Source organism: Narcine bancroftii, chromosome 10 (genome assembly GCF_036971445.1).
Source record: "Narcine bancroftii isolate sNarBan1 chromosome 10, sNarBan1.hap1, whole genome shotgun sequence".
Lineage (NCBI taxonomy): Eukaryota > Metazoa > Chordata > Chondrichthyes > Torpediniformes > Narcinidae > Narcine > Narcine bancroftii.
In genome coordinates this window covers 23,095,249-23,108,176 of record NC_091478.1, presented here as the reverse complement: position 1 = coordinate 23,108,176, position 12,928 = coordinate 23,095,249, and the positions used below count along the sequence as shown (strand labels likewise).

Here is a 12,928-nt window from a genome sequence, read left to right as displayed (position 1 = left end):
CATACCTTTGGATTGCAAGCTATCCAAATGGAATACGAGACGTCTTTTATCATTTGGTTTATTCCCTCACACAATTATCCATCAATCAAGTTTTATTCTCCCTTTGCTCATCTTGCCCGTCCTCGCGCACCTACACCACCCCCCCCCACCTGGTTCCATCTGCCCAGCATCACCTCCCCTTAGTTTCCACCCATTATTCACCAGCTTCTGTCCCATTTCCCACCCCTCCTGCATATTCCTATTCCCTCTCAGTCCTGATGCAGGGCGATGACCCAAAATGTTGACTCATCCCTTTTTGCATCCACAGATTCTGCGCGGCCTGATGAGGTCTTCTTGTGTTCTATTTTACTTCTGGATTCCAGCATCAGTACTTCCTTCCTTTCAACCAAATGTGAAACATTGCCTCTAACAGCAAGGACTAGGGGAGCCACCACAACATGAAAACGGCTTTCATTTCAGCGCCAAGAACAAAAGACAATGAAGATTTTACTTCCTGAACACTTTTGGGTGTATTTTATGGATTCTGTGCTGCTGATCACGAAAATCACCTTAAAAAGTTCCTATCACATACCATTTTTAGATATAACCTATTTTTATGATTTCCTGTCACATTTTAAGTCTACTTCGAATACAAAACCATGAAGTGCAATATTTCCCTGCTGATCTTGACAAACGTGATGAAAGGTTTCATTACACAGTCAGTTTGTTTACAGTTCTTTCTTTGTTTACATGTTTTACGCTGTGTACACTTTATTTTTTGCACTACCAATTAGTGGTAATTCTGCTGCGCCCGCAGGACAAAGGAATCTCAGGATTGTAAGTGATAGTCATGTATGCACTCTGACAATAAATCTGAAATCTGAAGGTTTCATCAGAACGTTGTGACAATGGAAAAGCGGTACCAAGGCAATTGGAATCCATCAACGTTGGCCATTATTGTTGGACAGTGACACAAGAGGCATCAGATGCTGAGTACAAATGAAAATCAACGGCAAATCATTTTTAGGTCAGTTGAACTAACGCAATGAGTCAGCACTATTAAGTGATTAAACATGCTACATTCATATAAAGTTAATTCAATGTTTCTCCAACTTCCTGGATGATACAGCAAATCTGAAATTATTTTGTGTTCACCTTGATGTTGTCTATCATAATTCCCAATTTTTTTTTCAGGAAACAAACCTTTTGAAAAAAATTGTTGTATTTTACTTTTTTGGGTTTGTGTTAATAGACAAGGTCCACTTACTTGCATGAAAGGATACTTCTCCAGCCTTTCCATTAGAATGGGCAAAATAACTATAAACAAGAAAGAGGTTACAATAAGTCAATCCATTTTCATTTTGCAGTGGACATGAGTTTTAGGCCATACCAAAAGTCTGTGACTGGAATTGCCAGCATTTATTGTCCATAACTAATTTCCCTTGAATTTAGTGGCTCTCTGACCCATTTTAGAAAGCACTGAAGAGTCAACCTGTATTGTTGGGTCTGGAGTAACATAGAGGCCAGACTAGGTAAGGATGAAAGAGTTCATCCCCTGAAGGATATTAGCCAGGGCACAGAGCAATTTGCTGACAACACCCTTGTCCAAGAATGGCAGAAAGTTAGCACAGAGCTACAGCAAGTATTGCAACATGTGGGATATAGGCATTTATTACACGTGGGTGGAGTATAAAAGCATTGAAACGCTATGGGATTTTGGTGGAACCACAGTGCATGCAGCTCTGGCTTCCCCATTTAAAATATGTATGTCATGGAGACATTGCAGAGAAGGTTAACTAGATTGATTACTAAAATGAAAAGGCCGTCTTTAAAATGTAGAGTGGTTTGGGTTTAGGGTTGTGGTAATATGAGGAGGGTTAATAGCCTGATCACTATAAGATAAACATTATTCTTGTACTTGAAGGTGCTTTACTTGTGGATTCTGTGCCTTCTGCCTGATCCTTTTCAATTTACTTTTCTAGTTTTACAATAAGGATAGAAGCTATTTGGTTTCTTTCACTCCTTCTTTGTAGTAAATAGAAATAAAACACCAAAGTCTGCAGACTTATTTTAAACATATTTACTGACGTATCCTCTACTGCTTCGATGGGCAGTGAATTTCACAGATTCACCATCCTCTGGGAAAAGAATTTCCTCCTCGTCTCCATCCTAAATCTACTACCCTAAATCTTGAGGCTATGTCCTTAGTTTGTGTCTCCCCAACCAATGGAAACAATTTACCTATCTCTATCTTAGTTATGCCTTTCATAGTTTCCATGAGATTCGCATTACAAGGTAACGTGTCACTTATGTCCTTCACCAGTGCTATTACTCAGGTGGGACACTGATGTTTCTGATGAATAGAGAAGCTACTTCTCTAGCTTTGGAAGTCTAGAATCACAGGGTGTGATCCAAACATTAGACTAAGGCCTTTTGAAAGTGGTTAGGAAACCTTCTGACATGCATGGCATCCAAAATTTGAAACCTATTCCACAAAATGTAACTGATGCCAGGTCAATTGTTAATTTTGAATCAGGGTGTTTAACTTGAATAACCAAAAACATATTAAGGAACACAATGAGAAACTGAACACATATCAAACCAAATCTCCAATGCTTGCACCTGATAGATATCCCTCCACCCCTTAATGTTCATGTATCTATCTAGAAGCCTCTAAATGTTATTACTGTATCTGCTTCCACCATGACATTGAGCAGCCAGTTCCTGGACATCTCCCTCAAACCTCCTCCTCATCACCATAAACACGTCATCTATTGTGTGAAGCTATTACCATAGGGGGAAAATTTTGATGGTCCACCTCCATGATTTTATAAATTTCCATCAGATCTCTCCTAAGTCTCGTATTACTCTACTAAATTGCCCATCAGAAAGCCATGTGATTGTGTCTCTAATCTGACCATGACTTTCCAACTGTACATGAATCCTATCCTCAAGTTAAACAGAAAGTTTGTAGATGCTGGGGTCGAGTCCAGTGCACATACATCCTGGAAAAACTCAACAGGTCACACAGTGTTCATAGGAAGTAAAGGATAACCAATGGTTCTTTGTCAGGTATAAGCAAAAGCAGGCAGGTGCCTGAATAAAAAGCTGGGGTGAGGGGGGAGCAGGAGAGGGGAGAGGAATGGACAGGAGAATTTGCAACAGGTAAGAATCCATAGTATACCTTCTCCCCTATTAGCTTTTTTTCTTCTACCCTTCCATCTGTATCCACCTATGACCTCTTAGGTTTGCCTGTGCTCCCCCGACCCTTCCTTCATTGTCTCCTCTCCTCCCCCTCACCTTTTTATTCAGGCACCTGTCTGTTTTTTGATCATACAAAGGGCCCAGGCCTGAAACATTGGCTACCCTTTACTCAGCATGACCTTCTGAGTTTCTCCAGTATGTTTGTGTATTACAATCCTATCTCTGAGTATTATTTCCTCTGTGACGTTGAAGACCAGCATGGTCTGACTGAATTGTGGAATTGGTTTGAGGAGCTAAGTGGCTTCCTCCTTGCACGCAAGTACAATTTGATTTACAAAAGCTTCTTCTGCATCAAAGAGAGTAAGAAGGTGAATGGTCAGCTGACTGGTCAAGACCAGAGAGCAGAGGCTTTCCAAAGACTGACAACATCCGAGAGAAGACGCAAGGATGCCCAACAGCAAAAAATATCTGGGCATGCCACCAAATTCACCTGCTTCGTAAACAGACCATTTGTCTGCAGCAGGCAGCTCTGAGGAGGAAATTATCTTTTATTTTTACTAAAAGAGAGTTTATAGTTAAGAAACCATTGTTGCGATCACTTTGTTCCCATCTCTCTGCATCCACATTGAAATTGTTTCAGGTGTGCAAGTCCTTCCCACAGTTTGTGGAGCTTAATTGCAGAAGTCTCAAACATTCTTGGAGATTTTTTACTTCCCACTCACAACCACACTTTATAATCCGATGACTTGTTCACATATTCCTGCCCTACCTCCATAATTCTACTCTTCGTAGGCTGGACGTCTAAAATCCAACTGGCCAGGCCCCGAATCTTGTTGTCTTATTCATTCATTGACCCCACTGCTCACTGACCTTAAGAATTCTTACATTTTAAAAAGTCATCTCGTTTTCAAATCTGTCCCAAGGTCTCATGTGTCTCCATCTCCTCCAACTCTTCTACTGGAAGACAGGTCTTCCTGTATGGTATCAAGCATTCTGAAATTACCCCGGTATTAGTGGCAATGTGGTCAACCATCAAGCTCCAAAGCTCTAGAACTCTTTCCTCCCCCAATTCAAACCATACTCCTTGACCAATCCCTTGGTCCTAATATTTCATTTATGCTGCTTGGAACCACTTTTATTTCTGGTTGGTAATGCCTTTGTGAAATATCCTAGGCTTGTGGCAAGAGGTGAAAAGACAAAATCTTCCCTTGTTTATTTGCTGGTCCTATTGCACAAAGGTTTTCACTTTACCTAGATGGCCCTGGTTTCTGATCATAATTCAGGACTACCAGGAATTAATAATTAACACATGGGAATTATCAGGGCTGCAACAAAGGGCTACCAGCTAGATAGTGCTAAAGTGATTATCCATTGAATGTCCCTCATTCTCTTTGAGTTTATACACCATCTTAGGCACCATTAAAATTGGAGCAAACTTCGAATGGAACAAGCACAAGAAAATGACAACTTCCCATGCCTTGCAACTGATTGAGCATTTTGCATCACATTTCATTTATGTTACACCAAGAGGTCAGCAAACAAATAACGAGGTTCATTAAAATTCAATTTCACATTGGGTTTTTAAATGCCCCCATTACAAGCCTTGCACCTTTATTACTTAACTCGGTTGGCATTTTTGCAAGTTAATGCAAAATGAGATCTTCTAAGGCATGACAATCATCTGGTATCCATGACAACAGTAGGACACAGTCACAAAGCCCATCATTTATTGGCACTAATACATGATCTTTAACTCAGAAAAACTAGAAAAGATGACAAAGAGATATTAGCAGTGCCCCAAACACTTAAAATTATAAAGGAATAGTTGACGCATAATAAGGTTGGATCACACTATCTTAATTAAACGACTTACAGTAGTTCATTGCTTGCAAATAATTATGTATCATTGCATCACTAAATTTATTGAATTGTTCAAAAGGATAGTCATACTCCAAATTTAGAAATGGATCAAAAGGTTTAACTCTGAGAAAGTAAAGGCAATAAAAACAAGGCAGTGTTGACTACATATCAAAATAAGTGCACCAATGGGGCAGGAACGCTTTATCTCATAACTATACAGTCTGCCATCTTGGCCCATTACCTCATCTGTGATCTGGCTTCTTGTCTAACCAAAGATGGTTTGGAGCTATCTACAGATTCAAAGGGTGTTTATTTAGATACTTACTCATTCCTGGAGCGGCCATGGTAACTCTAGAGATCACTACTTGTGTGATACCCTTCACAGCTGCAATCTACAACACCAACATACACACAACATGGGTACATCAGAGGGGAAGGAATTTGCATTTTATTCACAACCTCCCAAGACATCATTTCTAAACGATTACCAAAGGTTTTTTTCCCCTCACGATGGACAACGTGGTTTGGACATTAGCAAGTGAACTGGGAGAATAGGAAAAAAATGCCAGTGTTAACTCTACAAACACACTGGCTTAACATGAAAATTAAAAGCTCAAGGAGAATTAACATTATGTTCAGACAATTAACGGGTGTCCTATTATAAGACAAAATCCAACTACAGGATCTCTATGAACAGAGCTTATTTACTTTCTTATGTAAGGAAGCAGCTTGTCTGCCCTTTGACACTAGACCATTGTTACGAAAGTAGGATGGTGATTCTGCCGTGTTTAGTCATTTGAAAAAGAATAAAATCCTTGATGCAGGCTTTAACTGCAGTATCACCTTGTTATGAGCTCCCCCAGTGGATTGACTACATACTGCCCAGCAAGAGTTGGAGTCACAACTGCCAAGAAGCTTCGAGGAATGCAAGTAGTTTAAATATCAATAAGAATGAGCCTCTATTAATCACCAAAAGCGCACCGAAATACTGGAGGAACTCAGCCGGTCTCACAGTGTCCTCTTCCCCAGCCGTCTTTCCAACTGTCTCTCTCTCTCTCTTCCCTTTTCTCTCTCCTTTCACTAAGCCAAAATCAATTCTCACCTCTCCGTTAATCATATCCAATTAACACCTTTTGTTGGTCTGGACTCCTCCCCCTGCTAATGTTCAGACTTTATTCAAATGCCTTCCTGTTCTTTGCTTGTCTCTTGAAGAATGGCTTAGGCCTGAAGTGTTGGTAATATATCTTTAACTTTCTCAGAGACACTGTAAGACTGGCTGAGTTCCTCCAGCTTTTCTGTGTGCTTTTACTACAATCACAGCATCTGCAGACTTTTGTGTTTCACTCAATGGGGTTAACAACAGCTTGCACTAACACTGAAAAAAAAACACCTCCAAATGTGGGTTTCCTTCCCCTGAAGGAACAGACTCCATTTGACAGGGTCCTCTATCTATTGAATGCCCTCTAAAGCGATGTTCCGACTGCTTTTTCTCCTTCTCCGCCCAATAAAGCACTCCACACTTCTTCTGCCATCACCCAACTGCTCACACTTTCAGTTCAGAACCAGTGTGTCGTTTGTGGGGAAGGGAGTTTACTCTGTGGGCAGTCCCTAGACTTTGTTGATGTGACTACTCAGAAGCCAGCACCCCCCACCCCCCCCCCCCACCCCACCACTTCATCCCACTACAGGGAAGCTCCTTTGTCCACTTAGCACTTCCCCATAAACAAATTGAGGCAAATGAGTTGGCAGAAAGGCAAAAAGGAACAATAGAGTGAATTTATTCAGTATCCTGCGATTTGTGTAACAAATAACAACAAACTCTCCATGAGGAAAATTCATAAATATTAAATGAATGAACATCTAGCAAGTTTGAGAACATCATCAGTAGGCTACCTGGCTCTATGTGCAATACATAAATGTGCTGAAGAAACTCAGCAGGTCATGCAGCATCTCAGGAAGTAAAGGGTGACCAACATTTCAGGTCTGCGCCCTTAGTCAGGCATAAGCAAAAAGAAGCTCCAACTGAATAAAAAGATGGGGGGGGGAGGGGCAGAGGAGGAGGGGAGGGAGAAAGAGGCAGGGGAGGAGCACAGACTAATATAAAAGGTGGATATAGGTGGGAGGGGAGGAGAAAGAAGCTAAAGTAGTGGGGGGAGAGAGGTCTAGGGGAGCTCTCCGAAGGGAGAAGGAAAGGAAGGGAGTGGGGAACTGGAGGAAAGGAGATAGGTGGATAGGTTACTTGACATGCTTGAGCCTGTTCTGATGGCCAGTGAAATCACCAGAGCAGGAGAATAATTCCACGTGATAAACCACTATTATACTGTGATTGGCTACTGCCAGCTGGCCACACCTCCTTAGACCGATTCTACCCATAATCCCTTTGCATGCTCCCCATTCACCCTGCCATGATCAGTTGATAACTCCAGCCTATCAATTTCACATCTTCAGTCTTTTGTGGTAATTGATGGTGCATTAATTTTATTGACTATAATGTTTTTCAAGAAAATGGAGCAATATGTGAAACCTGAGAGACTCAACATTGACCCTTGACCGGCTGTCCTGAACACGCTCGAATTCTGGCTATGCTGCTTCAAGGACTTTCTGACGCGACTGTGAACGTAGTTATGCTCCTTTTCAGTACACACAGCTTGATGTCCAACCCCTTCCCCACATATCTGATGTGGTTAATTGATTGTGCAATATCATGTCTTCTACACGATCGACCTTAAGGCAGCCCATCACCAGCACCTGATCCACTGGGAGAACCGCCAGTATACTGCATTCGAGGCAGATGGTCGACCCTACCACTTACTCTGGGTCCCCTTCGGTGTCACCAACAGGTGTCAGTTTTCCAGCAGGAGTTGGACCGCATGGTGGACCACTATAAACTGCAGGCCACCTTCCCATATCTCGATAATGTGATCATCTGTGGCCACGACCTGCAGGACAATGATGTCAGCCATCAAAAATTTCTCCGGGCCACGAAGCTCCCAAACCTTACTTATAACAAGAAGAAATGTGTGTTCCGGACAACCCGACTAGCCATTCTCGGCTGTGTGGTCAAAAACGGCATCACTGGTCCTGACTCTGACTGCACGCGCCCTCTACTGGAGCTACCCCTTCCCCACACCCTCAGAGCCTTGAAGAGATGCCTGGGTTTCTTCTTGAATTACGCTCAATGGGTCCCCAACTATGCGGAGAAGGCTTGTCCATTGGTCAAAACTGCCTCTTTCCCCTGTCGGCAGAGGTCCACACAGCTTTCAGCGACATCGCCAAGGCAACAATGCATGCTACAGATGAGTCCACGCTGTTCCAGGTAGAGAGTGATGTGTCTGACTTTGCCCTGGATGCCAGACTCAACCAAGCAGGCAGGCCTGTTGCCTTCTTCTCACACATCCTCCAAGGACCTGAAGTCCACCATTCCTCAGTCAAAAAGGAGGCCTAGGCCATTGTGGAGGCAGTACATCACTCCTCCTCATGGATCAGCGAGCGGTTGCCTTCATGTTCAATAATAAGCAGAGGTGCACTAGATGTCTCTGGGGGAGTCTTTTCTGCTTCTCTGTCTTGTCTTGATAGTTAGCGCTAGACTAGTGGCGACTCTGTGTACCTTTACAGGGCAGTCAAAGGAAAATAAATCCCATGCATTTTGTATACCTTACAATAAAAGAAACTTCAATCCACAATTCTCCAAGTTAGGGAATTCCAAAAACTCATAATCCTTTCAAAACAAACAATTGTAGAACTTGTACTCACCCTCAATAACATCTCCTTTGGTTCATCCCACTTTCTCCAAAGATTCTGGGTACTTGCATTGGTCCCAGCTATACCTGCCTTTTTATTGGATATGTAGAGCAATCTATGCAGCAAGCCCTTCCAAGTGAAGCAATACTTCACCTGTGAATCTGCAGGGGTCATTTAATGTATCCGGTGCATCAGAGATTGGGAGATCGTTTTGTTAAGCAACTTCACTCTGCCCACTGCAACAGCAATGGTCCTCCCAGTAGCTAATTCTACAGCCCTTGGTGACACTGACATGTCTGTACATGGCCACATGCACTGCCAAGCTTCGTCTTGCAGTCTCCAGCCAGACAGCATCAATATCGACCTCCAATCTTTGTTAACTCCATCCCCAGAGTCTCTCTTTCCCTATCCTTCTGTCTCCCTTCCTCCAGCTCCCACCCCTTTCTCTTCTCCTATCAGAGCCATCTTTCTTAGCCCTCTGCCTTCTCCCCCATCACTTCTCAACTTCTTTCTCTTCTACCCTATTAACTGTTAGCCTGTCCCCCTCCCCCTACCCCAGGCCCGAAACGTCAGCTCCCTTCTACTTCCCTTGGATGCTGCATGACCTGCTGAGTTTCTCCAGCACCTTTGTGTATAGTACTAGACCCCAGCATCTACAGATTTTCTTGTTTACCCTCAAACAAATGTTCTCCTCACTTCAGTGCAAAATGGCAGAGCCTTTATTCTGCAGTTATGACACTACTTAATGATACTGCAGAATGATTCCATCTTAAATATAGAACTTGAAATAGCAAGGAAAGAAAGTAATGGCGACTGAAGAGCATTTACATTGAAGCCCATTAGCAATCAAACTAGCTGAAAAAAACCACAGGGGAAATTTGAGCAACGCTTAGTCTCTGGGCACTAGCAACCCTTTCAAACGGAAAAAAATGTATGTAACCAATTACTATTAAGACAATTCACTCTGGAAACACACATTACTAGAAAGCAGTTTTACACTTACATCAATTTATAAACACTTTTCGAGGTAAATGCAATGACTGCAATTTGTCTTTTAATCTGGAAACAGATAATTATACTCAAGATATTTCCTGAGACCAAATCTGACACCAGGCTCCAACCCTCACAAAGACGGAAAGACATGTGTAGGAGCAGTCTAGTGCCCCTCCTAGTGGCTATTCTCAAAAGCAACAGTGATGTCTTTTTCAAAGGCAAATGAGAGAGATTGCAGATGCTGGCAAACTGAAGCCACGCACAAAGTGCTGAAGGTCAGTAAGCATCTGGAGAAGGCAAAAGATGATCAACGTTTCGGGCCAGAACCCTGTCTGAGCCACAACCTCATTGTCCACTAAAATAGGGATATTTTAGGAGGAGGTAGACAGGCTCCTTCTATTCCTGAGTGAAACATGAAAATTTGCAGATGCTGTCTGTGATTGTGGTAAAAGCAAACAGAAATGCTGGAGCAACTCAGCCACTCTCACTGCCTCTGTAGGAAGTAAAGATATATTACCGACATTTCAGGCCGGAGCCCTTACCTCCCATGGACGCTGTGAGACCGGGCTGAAAGACCGGCTGAGTTCTTCCAGCATTTCTGTGTCCTTCTATTCCTGCTCTTTCTAGAAATGGATTCATTTCATGTTCGACATTCTGTAAAGAAGGTTAATGAAGCAAATGAAGCTGCTTCCAGCAATCTACTACATACAGGTGTCCGCTTCATTTTGCTGATAGTAATCTCGTCCTTACTCGGAATATTTATGGTTTAAAGACACATTTCTTGGACATGTCATCCATGTTGATAATCCACTGAGCTGGGACAAGACCAAGCTTCCCTTTCTTTTCAGGTTGAAGTTAAATATCCTACAGCACTATTCAAAGAAGAATTTTTCCTGGCCACAACATGTCTCTGCTACTGAATAGATTAACCACTCATTAATTTCATTCCACTGATCTTGCTATATCCAAAATGGCCTCCAAGTTCACATGACAAATGTCCAAAAGCCACGTGTAGAATCATAGTGAAATACTACTGAAAAATTCAAGCCTTATGTCATTTCAAATAAAAACACACAAATAATGTGGGTTAAAATTTATGTATATAAAATATTGCAGAGTTCAAAGGAAATATTTTACTGCCAATGCCAGTACATCAAATTTGTTGATAAAACAGTCCCCAGTGCAAAAAGTCTGCCTTGTAATATTGTTTTATTAAAGTGCATATTTACCCTGGATTTTCCCAGCTTATTCTCATTTTCATCAGTCACAGCGATTCCACTTATAATTTCCCTAAAATATAGAAGATTTAAGCTGAACATAATGTATACCAGTTCCTTGACTTCTAATGGTTGGCAAAACAGCAAATAACCTTTCAGCTGCTCAACAACATAAATTGAATGAAGTAGCAAAATAGATTCCCCCTCCCAAACCCATCCCCTCCCATTCGTCAGGTTTATCCACCTTCCCCAATCAAGGGTGTTGGCATGTATTGACCAATTCAACCTTATTTCAGAGGTTGCTCTTAAGGAAAGAACTGAGGACTATCTGACTGAACATCTTTACTTGTTCCTGACCTCATGCAACAATGAGCAGAATACAGCACTGGGTAGCAATTAATTTATTTTTGTTTTGAAACTAGGGCTCTGGTGTCCCTCTGCTCTTCCACGTTGATTGAATTTTCATGCAGCTGGACCCAATACTCTTTAAATCTTACCACTTTCAAGCCTTACTGGTCTCTGCTTTCTTTGCTCATTGTCCTAATTTTTCGTGGTGTTTCATTTTATGCTTTTGTCATGGGCTCAGCAGCTGAGGGACTTACAACTGGCTCATGGGGGAACTAGATATCGGAAGTTGGATTCAAGAGAATGCTGAGGGCAAGCAGGGTTCCCGAAGGGCCTTGGGCGCTGAAGGCTTCCTGATCGTATCGGAGGTTTGGACCCGGAGCTTGGGTTGCCAATAGTTTGAACTGGAGTCTGTGCGGCTGCAGAGGCACTGGAGGTGAATCCACAGACATTCAGTGATTCTGAAGGGACTCCCTTTTGCTTCTCTTTCTCTTATTGTGGGGGCGCAAGGCAATGCTCATAGCGACTCTTTGGTTACCTTACAGCAGACAAAAATTGAAGTACTGTTTTTTAAGTATGTTACGTTTTTATATATTATTATAAAAGGAACCTTGAACCTTTAATTTCTTGGCATCTCAAACTGTTTGTTGTTCCTGCATTTGCTGATTTTTTGCAATCCTCCTTCTCCTCTCAAATCTCATTCCTGCTATTGAAACTCTCGACTTCTTTCCAGCTGTCCTCTGAAAAGATTTTTTCACTACATAAGACATTCCATCAGTGTCTAATTCACACTTTACATATCTCAGTGAAGATGTGCCTTCAGGAAACATCCAAAGAAATACCTGTTGATCTTGGTGGGGTGGTCAGGCACAAAATAAAATCCTGAATCTTTGTGTATTTATTAATAAAGAATTATAAATTTTCATATACCAAAAACATATAGTTAAAATGGCTCATGATAAAGTTGAGCTTAATTTTCTATTTACTAACCTTTTACCAATTGTATCATCTTTAAACTTTACCTCAGGGGGCATATTACAGGGAACAACTTCACGCAGAGAATGATGGGAGTGTGGAATGAGCTGCCAGCTGAATTTTAAATTTAGACATATAGCACAGTAAATTTAAATTGAAATGCTTTAAAATAAATAAATAAATAGATTGAAATCTAGACCTACAGTGTGGCAACAGGGCCTTTCAGCCCATTTTGAACAATGGGAAGAAACTGGAGCACCCGGAGGAAACCCATGCAGACATGAGAATCCCAGTCCCAGTTGCTTCCACCACCCCCCCCCCCCTTCCTCGCCAAAGGCCAGGTAGCAGGCCCTTCCAACCTATGAGTCTGTGGCCTCAAGTATACCAATTAACTTACACTCCCTGCGTTATTTTAAGGGTGGGAGGAAGCTGGAACACCTGGAGGAAACTCACACGGACATAGGGAGAGTATAAAACCTCCTGAAAGAGAGCGCTGGATTCAAACCGCTACACTAACTGTGCCTACCAGTGCTGAACACACAGTGGTGAATTCAGACTCAATTTTGACATTTAATAAAAATTTGGACAGGTACATGGATGGGAGGGGTATGGAC

At 42.0% G+C, this 12,928-nt stretch overlaps 1 protein-coding gene across 15 annotated transcripts in view; it reads right to left on the bottom strand.

The window, feature by feature from the left end:
• Nucleotides 1-12,928, bottom strand: part of sfxn2 (sideroflexin 2) — a 100,281-nt gene that overhangs the window by 42,796 nt on the left and 44,557 nt on the right. For 11 of the 15 annotated variants that reach the window (XR_011345428.1, XR_011345429.1, XR_011345430.1 and 8 more), the window contains 4 exons: nt 12,330-12,428; nt 11,007-11,067; nt 10,320-10,431; nt 1,247-1,296 (listed from right to left, as the gene is read on the bottom strand). Coding sequence is in view for 11 of the 15 variants with exons in the window: in XM_069900173.1 (XP_069756274.1) it covers nt 1,247-1,296; nt 10,320-10,431; nt 11,007-11,067; nt 12,330-12,428 (322 nt within the window). In the remaining 4 variants the exon portion in view is untranslated. Of the gene's footprint in view, nt 1-1,246; nt 1,297-5,368; nt 5,436-7,858; nt 7,983-10,319; nt 10,432-11,006; nt 11,068-12,329; nt 12,429-12,928 lie in introns of those variants that run through there. The other 4 variants (XM_069900175.1, XM_069900177.1, XM_069900180.1 and 1 more) reach the window with 4 other exon arrangements.